Raw genomic sequence first — 27,651 nt, forward strand, 5'->3', positions numbered from 1 at the left:
GTAACTGATAGCCGCAGGATGTTGTCATCCCCGATGAGAGCCGGCATGAGAAGGGGATGGAGAACACACTGTGCCCCTGGGGTTCACAGAGACTTGCCGACGGCAGAGGAATGGGGAGATTCAGGAATCTTGGATTGTGCTCTGGGGTCTGGATGGGAGTGTGCTCCAGCGGGCACAGACTTTTCTAACCCATTCCTTCCAAGTGTGACCCCTACTATCCCATCCCCTCCAACCTGTCTTGTCTCAGTTCCACACCCCTGGCTCCTCATCCCACTCCAATTCTCAAGTAGCTCATCCCAATCTCTACTCCTCAAGATTCTCATCCCAGTCCCCAACTCTTTACATGGCAAGGTCACCCCTCAGGACTCCCCCTCCCAATTTCCTCTCATTCTCCCCCGTTCCCAATCTCCTTGCCCAGCCAGTTCCAGTCTCCCACACTCCAACTCCAGTTTCTCTCCCACCCACTCTGCCAGCCTCCAGTTTGCATCTCCTCCCACCAGACTCCTTGTCCCAATCTATTCCCCCTGCATTCAAACGAGGCATCCTCCTCCTCCATGTGTTCATTTAGAACACAGGAGAGACAGGCTCCTTGCTCTCAGTTCTGATGCTTGGCTTTGCAGCAGCTCAGAGCTCCAACTACAGGGAAGTTCTGCTCAGCCCTGGGCTGGAACAGGCCCCAGTATAGATGGAACCTTCCGTGAATTTAGCTGCAAAGCTCTAGCAAGTCTCTACTGAGCATGTGCAAGCTGCAATTTTTCAGAAGTTTATAGCTTGGCCAAATGTGGGCAGATTTTCATGGGAAAGGCAAGAGGCACATCCCTGGCACAAAGGCTACCCCCTGCCAAATTTCAAGACCCTGCTCCAAAGGATGGGGGCACTAGAGCTTCTCAAAGGAAAAGTCGCCAGAGTTGGTTTTAATATGGGCAAGACAATGAATTTTTCTCAGAAACTTTTTGGCTGAAATTTCCTCTACCCCCCCGCAAAACAACAACAAAACCTCCAGCCTAAGGCAGACACTTGGATTAGAAAAGCTGGTAGATCAAGGGAATTTGTTACCATATCAATAAAACAGAAGTTTTTTAAACTACCAAAAACCACATTTCTTATAAAAACGTTCAAAACGTAAAACACTACACACAACCCTAGTATTTGGGACATCATCTGACTATGTGCTTCTAACCTGCCCTCAGGCCTCTGAACCACGACATGTAATGTTAGCCTGACAGTGCAGCAAATCGCTCCAGCACCCCAATGCTGAAAATACTTAAGCATGAGAGGAAGCTTTAGTCCACCAGGAGTACTCATATACATAAATTTAAGCCCAGGCTTAAGTGCTTGCAGGACTGGTGGGATCTAGTTATCTGCTTATCACAGGGATTCCTCAGTTGCAAACTGATACTGACCTCCACTTTGAGTTCTACTGATGAGAAGCGTTCAACAACAGCGAGGTATCATTAGCCTTAATGCTACCAACTAAGTGACACTGGAGAATGGAGACACAATCACGGACAATTTCAAATCAGTTTTATTTTCTTAAATCAGTGTTTTACAATTTAAAGCCAAAAAAAAGTCACACAAAACACAAATTAAAAAAAAAGTTGACAATCAAGCATTACCTTATAAAGAAGATCATCATACACTTTCTCACAAACCTGAAGATACATGTTATTAGATTGAGGTTTCTTGAAATCTAGTTAAGACACTACATACAAACGCTGCAACAAGTAACAAACCCATAACGATAGTGAATAGACTACACTAGTAACTTCAAATTTTCTTCTTTTTTGCATTCCTTATTGTCTACAAAGCAATAAATACTATTTTTACCCCAAAAAAAGTTGGTTTCACGCTACATGCATTTAGATAACAAATAGAGTCACCAAAGTGATGGCAAAAGAAATCATCTGTCTTCTTTGTTTTGTCTTTCTCTTGTTGTTTGTTTATTTTTTAAATCCAAGCACAGTGGCTAAGTTTCAAGTATTGAGAAAATATATATAATATGTACACACACACTCACATACATATATATATTTATTTATATATTGGTTGAAGATCTGTAAACCACTTTTTTTTGGAGCAATATATATTTATATACGTTGAATGTGGACAAAAATTGATACATTCAAGTAATTAAGTACAGCTGGAAGGTTAGTGCTGAGCTTGCCGTGTCCACGGATCGGTACACCTGTGGCATAAACACAAATCCTGGGATGCAACTGACTAATACTTGGCAATAAGCTATTAAGTTTGGGGGGGTTGGCATTCAGTGTGAAAAGCAGGTGTCTGCTGGGAAGTTTGTTCTGGCTTGCTGTTTCCACGCTGCATCCAGGTTAACGTATTGCACTTGTAGAATTGCCTATGGCAGGACTGGTGGCGATCCTTTCCGAAGTGGTCTGCTTCTTGCTTAACATCTCCAACCGCAGGTTTGTTTTTATTTTAGGCGTAGGCACACGGAGCCACAGCAACAGCAAGCTGTGAATGAATGAAGCAATGAAGGCCTGATACTGAAGCGACACATTATGTAATCAAACTCCCCTGGAGAGGGACGGGGGTTTCTTTGCTTTTGTGTTCTGCCACCAGAAGCGTCCATCTTGCCACAGATGAAGCTGGTTCACACGTCAGAGTTGTTCCTTGCATAATATTTTGTCCAAAGAGTGTCATACAAAAACGTGCAAAAAATTACAGTGGCAGAGAGAGAGAGAGAGAGAGAGAGAAGTAATGAAGATTTAACCACCATACGCAAAATGTTATTGGATCCCAAAAGCTAAGCCCCAGGTTCGCATTTCGCCCATGGAGGTTACTTTTTCCACTCAGCGCTAAGAAAATACTGCCATGACTCTGATAAGTTAAAACACACACACACACACACACAGGCAGCCAGTTTCCCGCCCCACACACTCGCAGCATCCAAGCCTCAACAAGTCTTCAACCGCCCACACCCACAGGCCTGGTCTGGCTACACAGTCTCTGAAAAAGAAATGCTGAAGGTAACTGAACACTAAACGGGCTGGTTGGTTGGTTTTATAAAAATTAAGCAGCAAAACAATAAAAAATGCATTTTCGGTTGTAAATATGTAAGATCTCAATGTCTGTTCTTGAGCTCTTAAAAACCATGGAGCTTTGTACGGACGGTCCTTAAAAAGAACATTTAAATAAAAAAAGCCTCTTGGTACTGCTGGATTTCAAGTCAGCTTTGCCTGGCACGGAGGGGAACAGCACATGGACCGGGGGCTGCTGTTTGCTGCTCATGCACAAGATACAGTACAGTTAAATACACACAGTGACACACTCGATATATCGATACATATTCTCCTTGAGGAATATGTATTAATATAGACACACAAACGTAGTGCAAAAGAATAACGAGGAACAAAAGAACAGCATTCCCAGCAGTCGTGAAGTTCCGGGGCCACCGTGTGATGCAAAGGCAACTTGTCAAAGTTCCCATAGTGTGTAAAGTGCTTCTTTGATTCACAAAGTTAGTGTTTTTGGGGGGCAGTGGGGGAAAGGGTTATCTAACCAACAGCTGAAAGTAGGACAGCATGGGCGTGGATATGTACTGATGGGCCAAGCTGTGCAGTCAAGGGTTTAGGATACTGACCCCAATGGGGGAAAAACCATCGGGGCTTCTTGTAACGCTAGAGTTGTTTTTAAATATATATACACAACTTTCTTGTCCTTTGTTGCTCCCCGTCCAGGTAGGGATGTGACCTGCCTCCTCATGCTTGGTACAAGGGAGCCTCCTCAGTGGCAATGCTGTTCCAGCATTGCTCAGGAAGTCTTTCAGAAGGTTGCAGCTGTCTTCAGCAACGCTCCAGGAAAAGAGATCCAGCTTCCCCACGGTACTCCTCTCCCCCACACAGGAAGTGCTCTGTGGCATGACATATACAAGAAGGGCGAGAATGGAGATGGGGCAGGGGAAAGGAGCAGCTGCAGGTCAACAGCAAGTTCCTGAGTGCTTGGCTATCAGTGGGGACGGGGAAAGTATGCAACTGGCCTTGAATTCTACCCTTCTCAATTCACTGAACAGTCCACCTGAAAGTTCCTGCTAACGGTTTCAGCACATCCACTGCCAGCAATGGATGCAGCACTAAAATACTCCAGCTCTGAGCAGGAGGGCAAGGCAGCAGCCTTGTCCTTTGAAGTGGAAGTGGGAGGAAGGGAATTCTCTCCTTTGCCCCCTCCACCAAGAGAGGGAAAAACCCTGCATCTCTCCTACGTCTTCCCCCGGTCTATACGGTGGGGAAGTGCTTGCAATCGCTGCTGTCATATGTCCCCCAAAAGAGAATCCAAATCCCTACTGCGGAAAACCTTCCTGACTACTACAAATAAGATCAAGCAGTGTGTCTTGCAGGTTTCCCACAGCCAGGCTCCTTCTCCACCACTGCAGCAGGCGATCGGAAACCGAAGGCGATTGGCTGGCGTGAGATTCGTGGCAAGCAGCACTTTTAAAATCACGCACAGATCCCCGATAACAGAGCCGACAACCGGCGTTCGATACACATCTTACCTGTCAGAGAGAAAGGACACAGGAAATCAGTCTCTTGCCCTCCAGCAATATTAAAGCTAACAGAATAAGCAGGAGACATACAGGATCAGCTCCTCAGCCGATGTTAATGGATGCAGCTCTGTTAAGTCAATGGAGTTACATCCATTTACACCAGCTGAGTACCTGCCTCAAAACGTCCTCATGCATAGAGGAGCATGAGAAGTGGGAATCATTAGAGACGTCAGAGAACAGTACTTTGGACACTGTTCCTCATTGGGACTTCGAGTTCTCAGCAAGAAAGGGCCCTAATTCGCCTCTAAAATCAGTGGGGTTGTAGCTATTTAAACCAAGGAAGTGGTTTACGCCAGTAGTGAAGATGGCTCAAGATCTCAATAATATTTGCCAGTCTGGGACACAAAGAAATCAGGGTCTGATCAGACTCTTACGGAGGCAGGAAGTTCAAAGTAATGTGGGATTAATTCCTAAAGCTTCAGGCTCAAGATTCGGAATTCCTGATGTAAATAATTAATACCAGTAGGTGTGTGTAGCTGGGATGTACACTGGGATCTAAAATACAGCCTGTCGCACTATAACAAGAGACACGCAAGAGAGATTGTCTCATTCAGGAAGCTGTGAAATAAACTGGATTAAAGACCGTATGCTGTGTTGTTATAGCTGTGTTGGTCCCAGGATATAAGAGAGACAAGGTGGGTGAGGTAATATTTTTTATTGGACCTATTTTTGTTGGTGAGAGAGAGAGAGAGACAAGCTTTCTGGGACTACGTCTACCTCACAAATTACTTCGGTATAACACACATTGCTCAGGGGTGCGAATAATCCACTCCCCTGAGCAACGTAACTTACACCATCCAAAGTCGACAGGGTTACGTCGGCGGGAGAGCGTCTCCCGCCGACAGCTTCAGCTACCGCCTCTCCCACCGGTTGAGGGCGCCTTCGTCAGGAGCATGACAGTGGCGCAGCGGCATCGGTGCAGCTGTGCCTCTGTAACTGACGTAGCGTAGACAAAGCCTCAGTTAAAAAGTCAGTGACTAGATCTCTGCTGGGGAGAGGTGTCTTTCAGGTGGATTAGCCAGAGAGCTCTCTCTCTGAATAAGAGACATGCCTGAGACTGATGAGAAGTGTCTGCAATAGAAACCACACAGCATTCCTTAATAATCCAGTCAGTGCCTACCAGGCACTGTTAAAGCAGCAGCCCCCCCCCACCCCCCGCCTTTAGTAACACTTCAGATCAGCTGTTAAAGTTTGATCATTCTTGGTATTATTTAACTGACTTATTAATAAGTATTATACATACTGTATTATTTAACTGATTGCGGGCTGGAATTCTCTTCTTTCATAAGGTACCCAGTGTCACTGAACACCTAGGTGCGGATTAGGACAACGGCCCCGCCCCTGCTGAGGAACAGGTGCAATCTAACTGGCAATTTTTGTGCCTCCAGGGGAAGAGTGTAGTTGGTGGCCGTGTAATTCCCCCGCCGGGAAGCCAGCCAGTTAGACAGCGATAATGGTTTTGCCATTGCAGTTACGTTGCCAGATTTAGCTTAGCCAGAGTTGCATTTAACCCACTCTCCTGCTTTTTGACATGATGCTAATTAGACTTTTCCCGCTGCCCCAGCATGCGCAGGCAGGTTCTGTAACTGAGCCATACTGACCAAGGGCAGAGAGCACGGGCTCTGGGTCCACGCTAGCTCAGTGCTCTCAGAATGACACCCAACACTCGTGACAGCATGGGGTCGGAGCAGCGGGACAGAGTGTCCACTCACAAGGACAGAGGATGGGTGCTAACTGGGAGGGATCTGTTTGTCTTGGGGTGGGAAAACTAAAAGAGGGCTGGTTTGTTCTCTGAAGGGTACAAAGAGACGGGGGGGGGGGGGGAGGTGCATCAGGAGGGGTTGCAAGGAGGTAGAAGTTCAGGTTTCAGCACTGACTGCTGATGAACAAAACCTGCCTGCCACGGTCTCAGCCATTTTGGGCTCTTTGGTTAACGGAGGGGAGGGAGGATTTGGTAAAGGGTTCGCAAGCTGACACAGGGTATGTCTACACTGCAGCCGGAGGTCTGATCGCAGGATGAGTGCTGCGTCATTACTGATGCTTTTAGCGGCGCTAGCATGATCAAAGCTAGCTTGGGTATAACCTACATGAGCTGCAATCACACCTCTGCCTGCAGGGGGGACGTACCCTTAGACGTGCATTCGGAAGAGCTGCCGCAGCCCTGATTGTGTCATGCAGTGCCCTTCACACCACAGCGACTGCTGCTTTGCTTGCCCGAGTGACCAGACTAACAGTCCCAGCTGGGAACCAAACCCACACCTTCACTTCTGCCAAACCCACTGCCCTGAGCCAGCTCCTTCACGCAGCACAAGGCTGCATTACAGCCCTAGCAATCTCTGCCGGGGCGGCTCCCACAGGAGCAGGTCCTTACAGCAGCGTCCTGCCACTCTGTAAGCAGGAGGCAGGTAGCTGAGCACTGAAGGAGTTATTCCAAACAAAGACATCTTTGGTGCATCCATAAGAACTTAGCTCTGGTGGAAGGAACCCTGGAGACAGACCCTGGATCCACAGGTGGAAAAATACTTGAGGCTCTAGTAAGAAACTCCGTGCCCAGCTGCTCACATTTATTGATGTTCTCGATGTCCCCCTGCTCCGTTATGATGTTCAAGAGCCCCTCCATCAGCAGCAGAGCCTTCTGGTACCTCTGTGCGCAGTCCTCCCTGTGATGGAACATCTCGTCCAGGGCTGCAGACTGCACCTGTGTGCAAACCCCGCCCAGTTACTCCATGCAGCAGGTACAGGGGTACTATTGCCATGGAGGCTGCACCGTCAAGCCACACTCAGCAGCACGCCCACCGAGAGCCGGGCGCCATTTAATAATTGTTTATTCGCCCTAAAACGCCGTTTCGGTCAATCCAAAACCATCCACGAATTTGTGCAGAGTTTGCCAAATAGTTTTGAGGGGACTGAAAAATCGAAACGGCTCGATGGCGTCGAAAGGCAACGTTTTGTTTCAATGTTACCAACACATTTCGGGCCGGAGCTACAAAACGGCCGGAAAAGGAGGAGGAGGAAATGGTGGGGACAGCACAGACCACGGTGGCAATTCAGAGCCACAATGAACAGCCACTGGGCCAGCGAAAGAAGAGTAAAAATGACTCTATAGTCCCGTGGTTACAGCACCCACCTAGGATGTGCGAGACCCACATTCAAGTTCCTGCTGCAAGAACTATTTAATGTTTTTTATAAAAAGTGGAACAGCTTTACCAGGAGAGAGAGAGATGCCTGCCTCAGAATACCCCACAGCCCAGTGGCTTGGATACTCCCCCTGGAATGGGGGAGAGGCAAGTTCAGATCCCTTCTCCACATCAGGCAGAGAGGGGAATTGATCCTCGGTCTTCCCACATCCCAGGCGAGTGTCCTCACCACTGGGCTAAAAGCAGGGCACCATCTCCACTCTGTGCCTAGTCCTCCTTTGCTTTTGTTAAAATGTCCCAGATCAAAACGAAGAATTTCAAGTCAGGGTTAAACGAAATGTTTCAGTCAACTCAACTCTAAATGTTTTCTGACTTTTCAATTCGCTAAACATTTGTTTTTGGTTTACCCCAAAATGAAACATTTGTCAGATTTTTCTGAATTGCCAGCAACTGAAAAATCCATTATTCACCCAGTGCTACGTACGTCCCTTCCCAGCCCTCCAACGTGCAACGAGCCAGGCGTGAAAACAACCTGCCCGCACCCTGTATGTGAGCTGTGACCAATCATGCTAAGCCACGATGCACGCTGGACACTGCTCCTACAGGGCTGCGAGATCTTTACCATCTGCACGGCATAGCTGAAAATGAGCTTCTCTGCTGTGATGCTGTTGATCCGATCCATGAGCTTTTGTTTATCCAAGAAGAATCTCTGGAGTCTCATGTTCAGAGAGTGGCAGGCTGACACGCTGGATTTATAAAGTTCGTTCAGCTTCTTCACAACTAGAGCAAAAGAAACAAAATGTTCATCTCATCTTCCCGCTTTGCCTCTTTCACCTACTCCCCACGCTCCAGACCTTGGAGGAGTGTCTCAAAGGTGCTTTGTTTAAGGCAAAGCTTCACCCGTTCAGTAGCATACAGACTGTGACATACCTGTCACTATCATGGGCTTTGACTTAGCCTTGTGCAGTAGCTTTAAGGCTCGGATATGGAGATACCCACAGATGCTTCTGCTTCCCCTGCCACCAGATCTAGTTTTGTTTCTTTTAGCTGAAACAAGGTTTAGGCAATTCAGTGTGTGCACTTTGCCACACACACCACTGGGAACAGCAAACACTCCAGAAACGGAGCCTCTCTGATCCGATGGCTGGAGGCGTGATGCCAACTTGCCTCACCTATGGTAGCTGATGGAGCCTACAATGCCAAGAGTGGGCGAAGCAATGGAGCGGAGCAGGGATAGATCAATTATTTGCTGAGCAGCACTTTGCTGCCCTGCCAGGTGAACGTACGAGGACACCTGACCTCCCTTCCTGCAGGGCAGCTAGGATTTTAAGGCTCCAGGACTGCGTGATGGAGAAGAGCAAGAAGAATTTATGTAAACGTTACTGTACGTGGCCAGCAACAACAATCCAAAAGGGTGTTCAACAAAGCAAGAGACTGAGCCACTTTTAGTAGCTCGGATACACTACTGAACCAGGAGATTTTTCGAAGGCACACAGGTCTAACCTACAGAGCTAATGGGACTTGGTGCCTTTGAAGGTCTCCCTCTAATGCATTCAACTTTACATGTTAAAAAGGGAGCGTTCATCACAAAGTACCGTCAGTGCCTTTCAAACTGCTCTCACTTCCTCATTTACTTTTGAGACCCTGAATTCTAAGCAGTGCTTCATGGGGAGAGAAGGAAGAATGGAATAGCTTGCCTAATCCCCAGTGCATTTTGGTGAAAGTGCAGCTGTAGATCTAGAGGCTACAATCCACAAGGTACACAACAAGCATCTGGGAAAAGAGGTTCAGACTTCTCTATAAATGCTCAGAACAATTTGTTATTCAGGCTACAAAGGACAGCCATAGCTTTGGCTGGCCACAGCTTCTGCAAACTCATTCCCATTCTCCCTGAATATGCTCTACTTCAGAGTTCGGAGACTAGTCTCAGAAGCTCATCCCGGTTCTTAGAGAGCCCGGTGGGTAAACTGAGTGGCACCAGCCAGTGTACAGTAACGTACAGCGGATTTGGGACCTGGAAAGTTTCAGCCTCTGCCATCTTCTCTTTCAATGGGGAAGTTAGAGTCAGTTACAGAAAACCCACGGAGTGGAGTAAAATTCCAGCCACCGGGATTTACTGGTGCAGTATTTCCTTTGGCCACTGCCTCATGCCTGAACAAAACACAGTGCAGCTAGAGTCACTGAGCGGGGAGAGCTGAGCGTTACGGCCTCTGCGGGCAAACTGCTCTGCAAAGGCTAACCTTTCAGCCACTGAACAGGAGAAGGTTTTCTCAGTGGCAAGGAGGAGATGTAGCGTCATGACTTTCCATTGACATGAGTGGAAATTGTGTAGCTAAGCCTCTGCACTGGCCACTGCAGAAAGAGAGGGTGTGCAGTTATTGACACCAATCCCCCTAATGCAGAGAGGTGATTTTCAAAGGCACAAAGCACAGTTAGACGGCAGCCAGCGGGAGATGGGCCTCTAATTGCCCTTGGTGCCTTTGAAAGGCTCCCCAATAGCGTCCCAGTGCTAAGACAAAAACCCAGCCACTAGCTGGGTACTGAACAGTGGCCACCTTGTGCGATGACAGAGACGCATAACATGTCAGAACCAATGGAAGGGCATAACAGGCTGATAAATAAATGGCTTCCTGCGTTGCCATTGGGTATTGTTACTTCCTGTTTTTTTGTTTCTTTCACTTGAAAGTCATGACTGCCAAGAAATGACTCAACTTGCCAAGTAAGCACACATTACGAATACACACAGCACGTAATTAAGTTGCACCCCCATCATGTATAATTAAGCACCTGTGTACAGAGACATGCTGAGATATTCAGATCAGATGCTTTCTTTCTAACTGGCTGTGAGGATTCATACAGTGGTACAAGCAAGAACCTGGGTTCCTGCATAAACTGAATGTCACGCGAGGAGCAGGTCCTTTGAGCTGTATGAAAAGCATCCCTGAGGAGGCCAGCAATGCCAGGAGGTTCATGTGCTCCTCTTCCACGCCACCGGGCAGAGGGCGGATAACTTTGCAAACAGACCGTAATACTTGGGAGAAGGTCGGGGAGAGACAAGGCAGGCTGCTGGCACAGAGTGGGGGTGCGTGTGTGCGCTGGCAGAGGATGGCAGCGTGTAAGGAAACTGCCAGCACAGGTGGGTGGAGAGGGGCAGAGGAGTGTGAGGAAGGCTGACTACATGCATCAGTGGCGCTCACTATTGAGTGTGAGGCCACTAGCCGAGTTCAGTGGCGATGGCTCATATATGTGGATGGGGGAAGGGGCATGCGTGTGCACGCATGTGTAAAAGCTGCTCCTCCAGGAGCTCCAAAGAGAAGAGGGAGGCAGCTGGTTATCCACGCAAATGATCCCAGACAGCCTGCGCTGTGTTCATCCAGGGCACTCAGTATATAATAGAGAGGGTCAGCACTAGCTAGCAGGATGAACTCAGCTTCTCACTCTGCTCTTACTGCTGAAGTCTCAGGGCAACGCAGTGGGGGGTGGGTGGCCTTTGGGGGTACAGCAGCCTCATTCCAAGCTCCTTTCCACAGCTCCAGCATTCCAGACGCATCCCTTGTACTTGCGCTCAGGGGCCCTTACCTTGTTTGACAGTGGAGGAGAGGCACAGCTTGCCTGCCTTGATCTGTTCTATGGCTGTCTGCAGGCCCGAGGACAGCAGCTCTGCTACTTTCAGGTACAGTACCAGCTGCTCTGCATAGCTGCAAAGGAAGCACATTTCACTGCACGCAGGTCAATGGGCTGGTCAGTGTATTTACAGCACGACCGCTACAATAAAAGTGTCCCAGAGTGCTTTCCAAATGCACACCGCAGGCACATGGCAGAGAGAAGCAATGCACAGCAGCTAGGGTGGTTTTCAGAACAGACCAAGGTAACCTGGCTTCTCCCCGGGCCTTACCTCCATTCCCTGCTGAGAAGGCTGATCTGGTCAGCCACCACACTCTCCTGAAGCTGGTACTCGGAGGCCACCGAGCTGCTCATCTCGCTGGTGCTCCCTTTGATGGTGGCGATTTCCAGCACGTAGTGGACGAAGGCAAGCATGAAGCGCAAGCTGCGCAGGGTGTCCGTGTGCTCTTGCTGGAGAAGGAAACACCAACACAGAGGTTACGTGCAGGATGCAGCATGTGAGGGAGGCAGGGCACACTGGCAACAGCGCCAGTGCATAGAGGACTCATCCCTGGGTTATGAAAGCAGAAGCTGAGGATGTAATTCTAACAAGGAGTTGTTATTGTGTCTGGGCATGAAATCCCCGGACTCGGACCCAAGCCCAGACACCAATCCTCCTCCTTCACAGATTAACAGAGCACAGCTTCAGGCCACCAGTTTACAAGCAGTGCCTCACAGGAGCTGAGTTGACATGGTCACGGAACTGACTTCTCCAGAGTTGCTTCCTGTTTCAGGTCAGGAGTGAGGCACGCTGACAGGGCGTGGTGGGCAAGCTTGTCCCGCAGCTACCTGAGCATCTGTTCTATGGGTGAACCATGGCCTTTGGCCTCCTGGCTCTCAATCCATTACCTTGAGCTACGAGCACCTTCATTTAATAGGGGGAAGAAACCCCTCAGCAGTGGGCTCAGCTCAAAGGGGCACTTCCCCATTTCACGCGGAGTTTTACTGAATAAACCCCACCCAGTATAGCCTGCGGGCTAACTACTCATAGGACCTACAGTAACTATCAGCTCTTTGAGCTGACTATAAAACCTGTTAGAACTTATCGCTGGAACTTCTTGTGGAATTCCCTTTTTGGTATTTTCTATCAAAATGATCGGAAGAGCTAGCAGGTCTATCATGCATTCAATGGATGCATGCAGTGTCATAGTTGTGTGGATCCCAGGATATTAGAGAGACATTGGGGAGGAGGGGGGGCTATAAAAGACATTACCTCACCCACCTTGGCTCTCTATTCATACAGTGGGTCAGTCCTCCTCTCAAAGCGACAGGTTAATGCCCTTTAGTCTAGGAGTTATGGGAGAAATACATCCCTCACATTGAGCAACCAATCATATAGGTTTCTTCATTCATTCATCAGTTCAGCTTCTTGGTTCATGGGTTTCATATGTACCTGGCCTCCATTGCACCTCAAAATCTCTAGTATCTTTACCCTCACAATACCCCTGTGAAATAGGGAATTAGTATTATCTCAATTTTACAGATGGGGAACTGTGGCACAGAGAGATTAAGTGACTTGCCCAAGGTCACATATGATGGAACAGGAATTGAACCCGAGTCTCCCAACTGCCAGGTTAGCACCCAACTCAGTGGACCTTCCTTTCTCTCTACCCATAAAGAGCCCATGGTACTTTCCAGTCCTGCCATCAGTAATCATTCAGAACCTCTCCTGCCCCAGTCCCCAATATGTACTTTGTTTTAGCACTGCACATCAAACTTTTAAATACAGTCCTGAATTTGTTGTGTTTTCCCCTAAAGGAACTTTTTCAAAGAAAAAACATCTACTTACTTTTTACAACTGAACCTGAGATAAATAATAGGTTTCAAAATGCCAACATTTCAGTGTGCTGTAAAAACGTCAGCAGAAAGCATCTGGGTGGAAAATTTGTCAGGTTGGCATTCCGGACAGATCCGCAGGGCACAAAAGGGGTTACAAATAAGCCAAAAAAATCTGGGTGCCAGGAAGGTTTTGCAACATGTGAATGGATTATTAAAGCCTGCGTTCAGCAGAAATGAGGACCAAACCAGAATGACTCATTGCAGACATCTGAAGCAGAACTGCACAGCATTAACAAGATCAAGCTGACATTTCCTTCGGAAGATTCTGTTCAGGCCCACAGAGCAGGTGTGGCTGCCACATTCCCATGCTTCTGGGACTCTTAAGGCGGCAGGAAATTTAGTTAACCCCCACACAACATGGATCACATCCATGTTAAAATCTCAGCCCTATGGCTCTGCAGAAACCGTAGCAGATGAAACCAACTCAGTGCATACCTGACAACTCAAGTCTCATTTCCCTAACCTGATTTTGTAAAAAAATTTGTTTTTAAAAGGAACAATCAAACCTTAATTCTTAAACCAAAGTGCACAGGTCTCTGCATGTATCCAGAGGATGATTTTTTGATATTGGACTCGAGGCTTGGTTGTAAAGAACCTTCCATAGTCCTACATGAGCTACCGCAAGATTATGAATAAAGATGAAACCATGCCTTAGTTCTTCCCCTCTCCCCAGCTCCACTGCAAATGGATAACCTGACTTACATCTCAAATGGACTTGGGCAGAGGGAGCATTTGCTATGTTTTCCGCTCCATTCACTTTGGGGAAAAGGCGGTGTCTGGCTGCCTTTCAACTTGACAAAGATGGTTCAACAGCCTATTTTGTTGGTTCAGAGTCTCTCTCTCTCCCCCTGCTATCAATACAAGCCTCAAGTTTATTTTCTTTTAGGTCCTTTCATCGGAGATTGTAACGCTAACGGAATCCCCAGTGCATGCAGAAGATAATAGTGGGAGATATTAAATAGCTCGCTGGCTGCATTCTGGCTAGACATCAGGAGCACTTTTTGTGTTTTTTTTCCTTTTAAAAAGAAACAACCCAGACTTTCTTCACAACCAGCTGATTTTCAGTCAAAGAAGAACATGCAATATTGAGTGCGGTTTCCAACCTTCAATTTCAGCTTTAGAAATGGCAAAATTATACCCCCTGTCACACCAGTAACCAGCCACAAGAACTAAAAAGCTCAGTAACTTTGTTCCCTCCCAGACAAGCAGGACCAATATGCTGAAAGCATTTTTTACTTATTGAACTTTATGGGCCAGATCTGGTGTAAACTGGCCTTGCTCCCTTGCAGAGGGTCTGATCCCCTCAGCTGCAAATATCCAATATTTTAGCTTTTTGGACTTGCTTTTGGTGATTCACCCCTCCACCCCCACCCCTCCTTTTCTGTTTTAAGTCCATAGGATGTACCCACCTCCATGAGCGTCTCCTCAGGCAGTTCTGGTGCCTCAAATGTAACTGCCCCTTCCAGATTAGCCGCAATGGGATCCACAAGAGTGTACCGGAGACTAGACAGAGCTTCCATGGCATCCCCACCAGCTCCCACTAGCAAGGGTCTGCCACTGAATGAGCCTCCTGAACTCAGAGAACTTGAAGAACCCACTGAGAAGAAAAGTACACATGGCAATGACTTAGACATTAATACCAGGCAGAACTGCAGCATAGCCATTGCTTAGACGATGTACAATCCCCTCCACCACATAGACACCCTGCTAGGAAGTAGAGTATTGGGTTTCTTGATTAGATGCCTAACAAAGAAAGCAGTAGATCCCAGGCAACGTAACTGTGTATGCCACAATCTTGGAGCCCGTTATTTGCCATCTCTAGTAGTTATGACCCTATGGACAACAGCATGTCACTACCCGGGCTCCTGGTTCATTTGGGTGGAACTGTTCTCCTCCCCCATTTTACAGATGGGGAAGTGAGGTACAAAACAGATTAAGCTGTCCAAGGTTCCACACTGTGGCTGGGCCAGAAACTGAACCCAGGTCTCTTGAGTCCTAGTCCAGTGTCCCATCAACTAGACCACCACCATCCACGTCCCCTTGGGCCAATCATACTCAAGCCCAGAGAGCACCACAGACACATTGTTTACTATAAGATTTATCAATAGCAAAAGGACTCTCCAAAGTCACGCAGTTATAATAAGAGAATTAAATATATTCATCATCACCCGCATTGAAGCATATGTTGTCGATGGGGAACATTCTCTTTGAGACACAGAGGATTCCAATCCTGGCTGTAATGCATATCTATCTAATCCAGCTATGCAAATTCTGCTAAGATGGGATTCCCTACGGTCACTGAACATCGCAGTTGGAAAAGACACAGCCTTTCCCCTCTGGATTCCATCTGCTGCTTTATACAGCCTTCAAAAGGCTCAGCCACATAATTTGCTGCTGAGTTACTCATGTACAGAGTTGTATGCGGCTTTCTTTCCCTTAAGGCCACCTTGCTTGAGAACTACACCTCAAAGCCCGCAAAGAAGGTCTGAGTATTTCCAGTTCTTTGAGGAGAGACGAATGGAACAGGCAAAGCTGTAGGAATCTCAGGTTTAGGGTGTCCCTGAATCTGCAGGCCACCGTTTTCAGAAGCTTTAATCTGGCCTGTACAATTGCTCTGTTGTTATACTTGTCTAATGACCCTATTTATGGTCACTCCAAACTTGTCATGCGTTGAGGCCGTGTATAGCTTCAGCTTACGTCACACTGCCTCCGAGCCCCCTCCCTCCCAATAATGATAGCCTGCTATCCCATTTCTGTACATGAACTAGAAAACATGAAGTACTTAATGGAATAGGGGTAATAAGGACCAGTCACAGCTCTTCAAGCTCAACTCTTATCCAGTTGCAACATTTAGCGAACTTGTCATAATATACACTGCACGGCTTGCATTGGAAAGGCTTAGGGGTGGCTTGGCATCTTTTCCAGAGGACTCTGAAGAAAATGGAGCCTACGTATGATGTACAGGACGCTCTCAGCAGGTTAGGGAATGATTCATCTTCATACCCTCTGGTCTCTATAATCAATTTTCATGCTATCCTGGGGATTTTCTGCTCAATGCCAAAAAGCCCACATTTAGGACAGGGACTGAGGGAGAAAGAAAGAGGGCTCTCAGCATGGTCTCCTTAATCAGGTGTTAAAGCCAGTCCTTTAATTAAACTCTACATCTTGACTGAACAATGCAGAGTCATAATGGTGAGCATAAGTGTTCCCCAAGTTAACTATTAAGCACACAGTCATTTCCTATTGAACAGCATTATTTAGAGGGGGTGAACTGACTGACACGGACACTTGTTCTGATAGGAAAGCACTAAAAACGGGCTATTCCTGAAGTAGAGAGAGATATCAAATAACAAATATTTGCACCTCTCTTGATCATCCACAATCCTCCTCGAAGCAACGGAAAGAGCTTTCAGTGATAACTTGTTTTAGTATTTGCTAGGGTTATAATCTCAATGGCGTTCAGGCCAGGAACAAATGCATTCTGCTAAACCTTTCAGAGCTGCCAGTGCTCCCACAACAGAAAGCAAAGTCTGTGGCATGAAGGCCTGTGGCCACCGTCTTCCAGACAGACCCATCACAGCAGAAGGGCAGGGCCATTACCTGAAAACATCCTGGTCCTAGTGGTTTGTGGTGGTGTTGTCCCACTTGGAGGGGATCCAACCGTGAAGATCACTGGGGAAGGGCTCACAGAGCCCCCAGCTCTAGCCCCACAGTATAGGTTTCCTCCATAAGCAGCAGGCAGAGCTACAGAGGAAGAGTGAAAAGGAGCAGCTTTTACCAGGATTATTACTCAGAGGACAGGATTCCTCTCCCCACAACCTCAAGCTGTTCCCACCCGTTCTTTTTAGATTCCACTGCTTCCTTTCCAAGCATCCCGCTGACAAAGGAAATGACACAGGCTTGCATACAAACAGGGCGCAACCAAGGAGCACCGGCAGCGTTACATGGCCTCACTGCCAACTAGATTGCCGACTCCTGCAGCTCTTCAGAGGAGGACCCCTTCCACACGCTACTTCCCAGTTGGGAAATGGAGATCATATGTCCCCCTATCTCAAAGGGACACGGTGAGGGTGAAGGCACGTTTGAGCTGCACTTTGAAAAGCATCCGATGCTTATTCAATTGTCCCCGTTAAAATATCCATCATAAAAAAGACCTCAGAGATAATAAGTAATAAGGATACCCAGCTCTTCCACAGCGCTTTTCATCCCTAGGTCTCCAAGTGCTTTACAAAGGAAGAAGCATTATCCCCATTTCAGATACAGCAGTCAGTTCCTGCTCCCAGGCTAGGAGACCAGAGACCTCCCACTCACACAAAGCCCTGGAAAGCAAGAACCAGGCAAGGCCGCATGGCCTCCCCTCATACCTGTGATCTCCATTGGCTTCTCATTGTTCAGGCTGTCGTTGCTGCCAGCTTCTGAGATCTGAGCCCCAAAGGCAGCCTTGAGAAGCAGGTCAGTGAGGCGGCCGGTGCTCAGAGATCTAGAGAGAAAATTAAAGGTGAAGCAGGAAGACAAAGACAGTTTCAGGAGGGGCTGAGGTTTCAGTGAACTTCCACTCCCTAATCTGCACCATTCTGCCTCCCTGCCCGTTCTGCACATTGCACGGCAAAGGGCTTAACGCTGAAGCAGCTGTTGGCCTGTGAGGCTCTTTACTCCACTATATCAGAACCGTAGGGGCATCTCCTGCTGGAACAGGGAACAGTTAGCAGCGCAGCTACCTGCATCAACACCTTCCTTTCGTGGATCTCTCCTTCCCTCAGCATTCACCAATGGAGCTCTGCCACAGAAACGGTTTCCTTCAGACCTCACTCCGTCCTCTGCAACAAACCCTGCCGCCTCCCCCCGATAGACAGGCAGAACTGCAACACTCGATATGGGGCTATTCAGGATGAACCCAGGAGAGAGCTGAGCTTGCACCACAAATGCCATGCTGCTTCAGGAGGATAATTAGAGAAGACTAATGACAGCACAGTAGGGTTAGGCCCTGAAATGGCCTCAATGGTAGGACACTGCAGGAACCATTTCCAAATGGAGCAATCGGTGTGTTCGTGCAACTGATGGCAGTCTGGTCTAACTGACTGAGCCTGGATCCCAGCTGGGTGAAGGGCTGGGGTCCTAATCCCAGCTCTACCACCAATCTGCTGGGTGGGCCATTCTCCTGGTCTAAATTTTCAGGAGTGCCTGGTGATTGTGGTTGCTTCAGTTTTGGGGCACCCAACCTGAAACACCTTAAAGGAGCCTGATTTGCAGAGAGTGGGTCTTCATCACCGATTGAAGATCAGGCCCCTTTATACAGCCAAAAATTAGGATGCCCAAAGTCACTAATTTAGGTCATGGTCTGCCTCTGCCTGCGAAGCCTATAGAAGTCAGGGTAGTATGAGCCTGCAACACAGGCGTATTGTGAATATTAGCTGATGACTGTAAAACGCACTGTAGCCGTGAGTGTGCACGATATGACGTACTTTATGACAGAACACGCCGATATCTCACCTGCCCTTAATCTCTTCCACAGGCCTCAAGCCCAGGCCAGCCTGTTGGCAATGGAAGTGCCCCATCTCCTTCAGGTCTGGCAGAGTCTTGTTCCGTGTCGGGGTCATCATGACTCCCTGCTGGGCCAAGAGCGTGAGCAGGTTCTGGGAGCTGGGGGTTTTGGGGAACTCAAAAGGGGACATAGCCTAGAAAGGAGAGAGTTGGGGTTTCTCGCTGAGTTATTTGTAAATATTCTCATCAAGCTGGTTTGGGTTTTTCTACATGAAGCTGTCTATACAAAACTGTGACTGAAACCATCTCGGCCCTCCCCCCGCCCCAGAGGAAAGGCAGCTGTCGCACACATTTTTGAATTTTAAGTGCCGCTTCAGAGCTGTGCCTGACTGACTCAGTTCTCTCCACTGCAGGGGCCTCGGACACTGGGGGCAATTCAACCTCTCCTGTTCTCTGTCTTTGGCTCAGGACCAACGTAGTCTCCTGAAGTCTGAAATGCTCTAGCCTAATCCAACTTCTTGGGCTGAGCATGTTGGTGACGTGTTGTGGCCTATGATAGACAGGAAGGCAGCCTGGAGGATCTGGTGATCCCTTCTCGCCTTAAACTCTGTGAGCTCTCGGATATAAGTGGAGACCAAAGGTAACCATAGCATCCGCTTCACAGGCAGAAATCAGGTATCCCATCTCTACTGCTACCACCCTCAGGATGCCTGCAGGGCAAAACCTTGTGTTACAAGTCCAGCCGCACTGTGGAACTCAGCCCCACACAGAAGCCCACTGCTATGCCTCAGTCCTAATCTGTAGGGATAGGGCAGCTCATTTGCAGGGCCCTCTCAGACCCTTGAACTCACTGCTCAGATGCTGATGCCAAGCGAGATCTGTCCACTAGGAATAGGAGCATTGACTCATTGCACACAGATGACTAAATAGCCCTTGAGGAACAACTAACCAGCCACGGCAAATCCAAACCAGTTTTATCTAAACACAGTTAGTTACTCCAGAATAACCCACCAGACTGAGCTGCAAGACACAGTCCACAGAATACCTTTGTAGGGGAGCCCAAGATAGTTGGCAAGGGACTTCTCTGCATGAATTCAGACAGCTTTGGTGAGGACCTCAGCTGTCGGCAGGGCTGCAAGCCATGAACCTGCAGGGGCTGACTGACCGGAGCGTGGCCAAAGTGAGCAACTAGAGGGTCAGAGTGCTGCTTGGTAATCTTCTGCCTGCAGGAATGCAAGTCTGACAGGTTGGGAGCGCTGTGAAGCCGGCAGCCCATCCCTCGGGAAGAGTGGTCAGGCACTGAGGCACCTAGAGAATCCGAACACCCCCCACCCCACACACACACAGTCATTCTCCGGTTCTAACAATGGGAGCTGGTTTGCTCTCAGGACCTACAGGGAAGCCTTAAGAAAGCAGAGGAGGCAAGTTTGTCCTTGGCACCTACAGATCAAATCCTTCAATACATGGTCAAGTCCAGACTCTGTTCTCAGCAACATGCCACCAAACTTCAGGCCTGATTTAGGCTTTGACCTGTGGGTGCATGAACTCCAGGGGCTCATGAAATGAGGGGGCATCATTGCTCAAGTTCATCTGCTGGGACCCTGCACATTGTCAGAGCTCTCTGGCCCAGCAAATTAGCAAGGAGGGCTTAGGAGAACATGGGGGTAGGGAGGAGGAGGAGGAATCAGGACTTCCACTGGGATTCCACACCGCACAAACCAGTAACTTCCAAGACACAAGCCAGAGTTTCTATCATGTGCAATCCACAAGCACCATTAAAACATGTTAATTTCACGGCCCTGTGGTATAAGGACAGCTGGGAAGCGGCGGGGGAGGAGCCAATGGGTAAGGATTCTCTTCTCATCACAAAGCATTTCCTGTCTGAGCCAAGCATCAGAGAAGGATAATACTGTACCCAAGGCCCTTTGGAGAGCAAATTTCTGTTGTGTCTAGCCCCTTATTCATGTGAGGCAGGCAGAAAGAGAAGAGGAAGATAAACACAATATGGACATACCAGGCATGGGGATCCTGCTTCTCATTTCTGCTCCAGGTGGGGAGAAGAAAACAGTCTGGCCGGGCTGCTCTGGAATTGTTCCAACTTTAAGAGGGACACAATCAAAAGGTTTATACAGTATTAGGTTTTCCCAGACGATGCCACAACCACTTTAGATAAATAAGTTTCACCGCAGACCCATCTGAGCGCAAGACGCACTTACACAGCTACCTCTCCCCTTCTCCTCCCTCAGTGTAGGAATAAAGGACTGAAAAGCTCCAGAGAAAGGAGTTTGAGAGCTTTAGGAAGCTTGATCAGAAGCTCATCATAACAGACTGGGGTCTAATTAGAGAAATCAAATAGGAAAAACATTGGCTCCCCACCTATATGAGTCCTGTAAACATGGGATTGGAGACTTCAGAGATGTAAAGGATCTAGTAAAATCCAAGTCCGTCCCTTTAGCTAGTTCTCCATATCACAACACATGCAGAACAGGGCTAATCTTATCCCCAAATGCCCTGCCCTTGAATTGCTCTGTAGCGTCTGGGTCAGATTGTCTGATACCGAGAAGGCTACCCCTGGGGATTCCACTGACCTTGCCAAAATACTGGCCCCACTGAAGTCAGCAAGAGTTTTGCCATTGATTTGAGTGAGACCAGAATGTCACCCCCTGTTTGTTAATCAGTAACGACACCAAACCCTGATAAGACCGAATGTATAATGATTGGGATGTGGACCCAACTCTCTGAGGTAAAATTCATTTTAACTGAAATCAGCACTGGAAAAGATTCTGGATTCCCAAGACACACAACTGGGGCCAGATTTTCTAAAGAGCTCAAAAGCCAGCAGGTCCCTTTGAGAACAAGGGGGAATCCACCCTCGCCCTCCACAGATAGCAATGGGAGCTGTTGGGTGCTGATGAGTTCTTTTGAAAATCTGGCCCTTCTTTCTTGCGTTTCTCTGCCCTTGCCCCTCATTCGGGACAAGGCTGCTGCAGGACAACAGATCAAACAAGGGCTCAGTGCAGCAGCTGAACATCGGTTCCTTTCATCAGCAGGCCCCAAGCGAAGATCCACTGGTTACTTCACCATGGGAAAGGCTGATGGGCAGGTCCCAAGGAAGCAGTTGAAGCCTTTCATTCCGAACTCGTCTGCCTTGCTTTCAAATGTAACATGAACATTCTGATTTGCATGGAGTCTTTCACCAGAGGACTGCAAGGTGTTTCCCCAAGCACTAAGCAAACCTCATGTCTCATGCAGCAGATGGGTATTATCCGCGTATTACAGATGGCAAAATTGAGGTACACACACTTGTCAGGCAAATCAGCGCCAGGACCAGGGATACAACCCAGCAATCCCAACCCGTACTGTAACCATTAGGCCATCTTCCTTTTTTCTAGTGAAATGGGGTGCCCTTACCTGGCTGGCACCTTACCTTGCGGGGATGGTGTGTAAGGCTTAGCACCGCCGAAGGAGAACCGTCTGGGGGATGGCACAGCTCCATGCTCTCCAGAGAAAGGAGGGGAAGCACCGATTTTAGCAAACCCAAGAGGGCTTGTACTGCTTGATCTTCGGACTGTGCCAGACCTTATTGGAAACAGCAATAATGCACAGGTTATTCAAGATGCCACTAAAGAAGGGCAACGAAAACAACAGCACCACACATTTGAGCTCACCCAGCTACTTTCCACCAAGCCAAATCTTCATTGTTTATGATTTGTATTGCAGTAGTACCGAGGACCAGGCCCCACTGTGCTATGTGCCATACAAAACACAGAACAAGGAGCTTACAATGTAAGCTGAAAAAAAAGAATACAATTAGCTTAGCTATAAAAGGGAAATCAGGGGGTTCTCATCGTTTTTAGTCTCTCTCTCTCTCTCTCTCTCTCTCTCTCTCTCTCACACACACACATATTTACAGCACCCTCTTGGAAGCCAGAGACTCAGATCTTTCATGTTACCAGTTTGTTTTAATAACCATCAAAAACGTCCAGTGATTAGTTATCCTAGTTGTTGCCTATCAATGTTGGGCTGCTGGTTAGAGCAGACTTTTAATTAGATAGCTTCATAGGCTCGCGTGGCATTGTACAATAGGTGAGCTGTGCCAAATGAGTTACTGCCTCAGAGAGCTTTGAGTCATGTCAGGAATGGGTACAAAGCAACACAGAGTGGTGTGTGGCCAATACAACTGGAATGACTGAGTGCTACACAGGAATTTTTTTAGGCTCAGATTTTCAAGAGAGAGTCCGAGCTACTAACTCCCTTAAGCTCCCTTGAAAAACCTCAGCCTTAAGGAGTAAAAATTACACTTATCTATCCTCCTAAAGTATTCCCCAGATCCTGCAAACAAATAGAAGGGGAAACAGAGTACAGTGGATCCATCAAAACCTTGATCCTTTAAAGAGACAGGAATACTGGTTTTGGTATCTCACTCTATTTTTTTCTTTACAGGAAAAAATAATTACACACACGCGCACATCAAAGAACAGAATGTCTTTTTACCAGGGTAACCTCCTTCACCAAGATTCCCTTCTGCAGTCATTGGGCATGGCACTCAGACTCCACGAATAACCAAAAAAACCCTTTTCTCACATGGAATCCCTATTTTCACTCTCAGTCATCTCTTGCAAAAAAAAAAAATTAATTTTCAATCAATCATTTCCAAAAATACGTGGTGGTCGCAAGCCACAGGTGGCTTTTTTGGAAAGGGATCGGTGAGTGATTTGAAAGAACTACTCAACTCAATGCATCATACCGTCATGAATACACACTATACTTTCTCTCCTTTGTAAGATTAAGGTGCAGGTATGCAGGCATATGTAATCTGATGGCATAAAGATTCTACTGGTGTGAATATACACTTTACTCGTGAATGATGAAGCCAAGAGGTCATATCAAATAAATGCCATTACATTCTTTAAGAAACACCATTATATGTTTCATTATGCCACCTGCTTTACAGGAACAATGCCTTAAGTGGAACAAGATTTAAAATATTTACTGGTACTTTCCTGCATGTCATACTGCATATAAAAATACTCTAAAAAAGCTTTTCTGTAAGTGAAGATGTTCCAAATTTATAGCTCTGGTATCGTCCAACTGACCTGGCCTTGAAATAAAATTATGGATTACACTCTCCCCCCCAAAAAAATTATTTGTGGCACACAAACATGAAAGAGAAGCCTGGCACAGAGAAAAGATTTTTAGACCCTTCAATGGGATCCAGAAAGCATTTGTACTCCATATGGTTTACTAGGTATCAGATCTCAATAATATCATTGATTCAAGACTGAACGCCGTCTGCCCTGAACTTGCTTCAGCATAACTTTAAAGGGGCTAGTCCATCTTTGGACCATAAAAAGAGAAGAGTTTAAAAATGACAGCGGCTTGAAACTGCGTGGAGACATGGAACATTAGAAGCAGTCCTGTGAGAGAGATGGAATTAGCAAGCAGAGAGCAGGTGAGGTGGCCACAGATAAATGCAAATTACCACATGGTTATCACTACCACATGTCACATCTGGACACAGACAAACTCCGCCCACCAGGTACATACCTTCCAGTCACACTGCCAAATTATCTCATTAACTGATAAAACTTTTAGTCTGTTTGCATCACGTGGTCCTAGGTCATTTCGTAAAATGGTCAAAGTTTGCCCCCCAGATACCTGGCATTCAACTTTCCCTGACTTCTGTGGGAGCTGTGAGCTAGTAGCCGAGAGCCAAATTTGGGTCTAAAACTTTAAAACGTTTGGTCAAATGACTGATAAGGAAGACCAGCCATTATGGTCACTGTCCTTCTAAGTATGCTTGATAAGGTTTTCCCTCTGTTCTTGGAGGATGTGCACTGCACCTGCTGCATGGAGGAAGAAACCAATTTACTGAGCACAAGGCTCCTGGACACAAGGATGCTGCTCTGCATGAGCCTGATAATTTTTAGAAGATACAGTGGGTTTTCTTTAGATTGCAGAGATTATGTTAGTCTCATCATTGCACCCATGCTAAATAAAGCAGCCTAACACAATACTTTAATCCGACTGGTAGGCTATAGTTTGTGAATCTGAACCAGCAATTCCAGGCCCTGGTATCCACATCACAGGTACACTCTATATCTGCAAATTTTCCAGATCCTTGACTTTGCAGACAGCAAGGATTATTAAGGGGGATAGTCAATTCTTTTCTCATGCTTAACTCCCAGCAGCTGCAGCGAGCTCGGCTCCAGGAAATAGGGGGCATCTAAGAGCAGAAAGGCGTTTAGCCAGAATGTAAGAATGTGTTCAAAAAACTGGCACACCATGATCTGTTTGCTGACTCCCGGTTAGGTCAGACTGACCCATCACATCTTAGGTGTTATCAGCCTTTGCAAAACGGGTTGAGGCCTCTCGGCAGACCAGTCTGACAGGAATATCAAACCCCCGCTGAAAGCTAACCCTAATGAATGTAAACATAAAAGAAACTCACCTTGGCAAGAAGTCATACTTCTGCTGAGACTTGGTTCTTTGCTTGCTGCTTACATGCCGCAACTTGTCAATAATTTGAACATATTCCACCTTTGGTACGTGGACTTTCTTTAAGGTCTCGTGCTTCTCGTATGCCTCTCCTTTCAATTCGTTTTTAACTGGGAGTGCCATGGTTAAGCCACAGGACAAGTCTGTAAGACTAGCGTGTGTGTGGCAATCTCAATAGAAAGAAGTCAAGTGCTCCTCAGAGGTGTGACCCATCTATGCAGTACGCAAAGCGTCACTCCCATGGTCCAAGACTAATATCCGGTTCATCCTGATTGGTTCCCCAATGTGCGCTCTACCTCGCAGGCATGAATTGCTCATGCACTAATTGTGTTGCATCATCACATTAACATGGAAGTGTCACATAGGACACATCGTTTTGTGGTGTGACTAAGCGTGTGAACAGATTTTTATAAAAATGAGTTTCAATCATTTTCAGTAGTTTGACCAAAAATGTCTAAGTTTTAGCCATTTGCCAAATAAAAGACCATTTTCCCTTGGATGTTCCATCAGAGAGATTGATCTGACAGTGGGGAAGGGACATACGGTGCCCAACTCCTATTGAAACTTGAGGGGAGCTAAGTAACTAAGTGTGCCTTTGAAAATCTTACACACACACACTCTTACAGCGCTCAGTCACAAATAGATTCTATTACTGGTGTCAAAATGCCACAAACAATGTTAGCACACGGCATGCTGGGCTGCCCACCTACTGCCAGGGAGAGGGCCCGCAGTACAGGAAATTGTGCACAGGGATGGAGATGGATCACACTGTAAAACCTTCTTATGATATAGTCAGTGCAGATCTGGAGGCTCCTGCAAGGAGCAGGAGGTGGCATTACCTCCTGCCAGCACCTTGGCACTTACTGTGGCAAAGCATGTTGAATGGGAGACTGTAGGTTCTGTTCGATCCGCCGGTAGTTGTGGATTTGCGTTGGGACCGGGATGGGGACAGAGTGTTTGTACTTGCTGCTGGAAAACTGGCCTTGCCGGCTGTGGAATTCAAAGAGAAATAAAGACTCTTGTGAGGAGATAGTGTTTAATGACACAATCTAATGTATTAACTTGCTTAAGCGACTGTCTGCAGGGCAGCATCCACCTCGCTCCTCTCCTCAGGTTGCGAGTTTGTATTAGAAGAGCCATTAAAGGAAGGGCCACCGCACACCTCCAAAAACCACTCACCTCTCCTTCCTCAGGGCGATTCCCGCCCACTGATTGTGTTAGAAACATGATGCACCACACCCGCCAGGAAAACTAGACCTCAGCTATTTCAAGCTGCATCCAGCCTACTTTCCAGCAGCCTCAGAACCACAGCCAAGGAGCACATCACTGAACAAAGGCTAAACCGCAGCTGCTTACAAAGGACACTGGCCAAGAGTCACTTGTTGCCCAAAGCTACTTGCGACTCATGCAGCAGCATCGCCAAAGAGACGGCATCTCCACGAGTCTCAGCATTCCTAGGCAGACACACAACCCTGGGAATATGAGCACGTCTGCAAGTGAACCAAGTGTGGGGCGGGCGACCTGCTGGAGAGGAAAGTCGCTATACAGTGTGTGCAGAATTCCCATTGAGGTCAAGAGGAGTTGAGTGTTTTAGACTCATCCTGCAAACTACAGATTGCTCTCCAGTTAAGTCTGAATAGGGTACTCAGTTCAGGCTCCAATACTTATCCCCTTCAGCTAGCAGTTTTCTCCATTATTCTTTGCCTGTATACTATACTGCACAAAACGAAGAAAACGCACCCCTGTATGATTAAACTAAGTAGCTTCCTAAAATCCTTTCCCAAATCCTTAGGTCTTCAGGGAATTCCAGGATTAATTGCCATGGCAGTGTCACTCACGGCAGCCAACCCCAAATAGGTAGCTGTTGCACGGCTACAGGAAGATCTTATCAGCAATGGAGGTTCTTGTAATCTTCTCTTGGTCAATCTGGGACACAGAAATCACTGCCCTTAGGAAATCTGGGTTCACCTTGTAGAGGCTACACGGCCAACAGTTCTACTGGTACATAACCCACACCAGAAATGCTTCACACAAGCAGAAGAGGAAACAAGAAAAGTAAAGTAAAGTAAAGTAGACTACCACTGCTGTCTTATACAGCTGCCAAAAGAGTTAAAGACCAAAAAGCACGTTTTTGCAAAGGCCTCCACAGTTGCTGGTGACAATGTTTGGCCATGCCTATATGCTGTAGCTTACTGGCAGATTTCCAGGACATTGTCCATAGCCCATGAAGAAGTCACTCACCACTGGAGCAGCACCAGTGGGTTGAAAAAGACCCTCTCGCACAGCAGGAAGACATAGAAGTGACCCACTTTTCCTCTTTTCCTCCTTAACATCTACCGTTTGCTAATTCTATGCAGTTCTAGTTTCTGTTCTGTATATTCATATTTTCTCCAAACTCCCAGGGATGTCAGCACAAGTGCTCCAGAAACAGCAACTACAGGATCAAGAGCCTGGTTTTCAGGATGCTGAGCA

At 47.3% G+C, this 27,651-nt stretch overlaps 1 protein-coding gene across 3 annotated transcripts in view; it reads right to left on the reverse strand.

Moving 5' to 3' along the window:
• Positions 1-1,575: 1,575 nt before the first annotated feature.
• ULK1 (unc-51 like autophagy activating kinase 1) overlaps positions 1,576-27,651 on the reverse strand; it is a gene marked incomplete at its 5' end in the record, with an annotated part of 99,490 nt that continues 73,414 nt past the window's right edge. For all 3 annotated transcript variants that reach the window (XM_084649216.1, XM_084649218.1, XM_084649217.1), the window contains 13 exons: positions 1,576-4,510; positions 7,124-7,259; positions 8,321-8,478; positions 11,278-11,396; positions 11,594-11,772; positions 14,610-14,797; positions 16,801-16,944; positions 17,565-17,680; positions 18,691-18,875; positions 19,727-19,989; positions 20,696-20,779; positions 22,109-22,260; positions 26,044-26,169. In XM_084649216.1, coding sequence (XP_084505342.1) covers positions 4,455-4,510; positions 7,124-7,259; positions 8,321-8,478; positions 11,278-11,396; positions 11,594-11,772; positions 14,610-14,797; positions 16,801-16,944; positions 17,565-17,680; positions 18,691-18,875; positions 19,727-19,989; positions 20,696-20,779; positions 22,109-22,260; positions 26,044-26,169 — 1,906 coding nt within the window. In that variant the 3' untranslated portion in view covers positions 1,576-4,454. The remainder of the gene's footprint in view (positions 4,511-7,123; positions 7,260-8,320; positions 8,479-11,277; positions 11,397-11,593; positions 11,773-14,609; positions 14,798-16,800; positions 16,945-17,564; positions 17,681-18,690; positions 18,876-19,726; positions 19,990-20,695; positions 20,780-22,108; positions 22,261-26,043; positions 26,170-27,651) is intronic.

The sequence above is a fragment of the Lepidochelys olivacea genome, assembly GCF_965140295.1.
Source record: "Lepidochelys olivacea isolate rLepOli2 genome assembly, chromosome: 15".
Taxonomy (NCBI): Eukaryota; Metazoa; Chordata; order Testudines; family Cheloniidae; genus Lepidochelys; species Lepidochelys olivacea.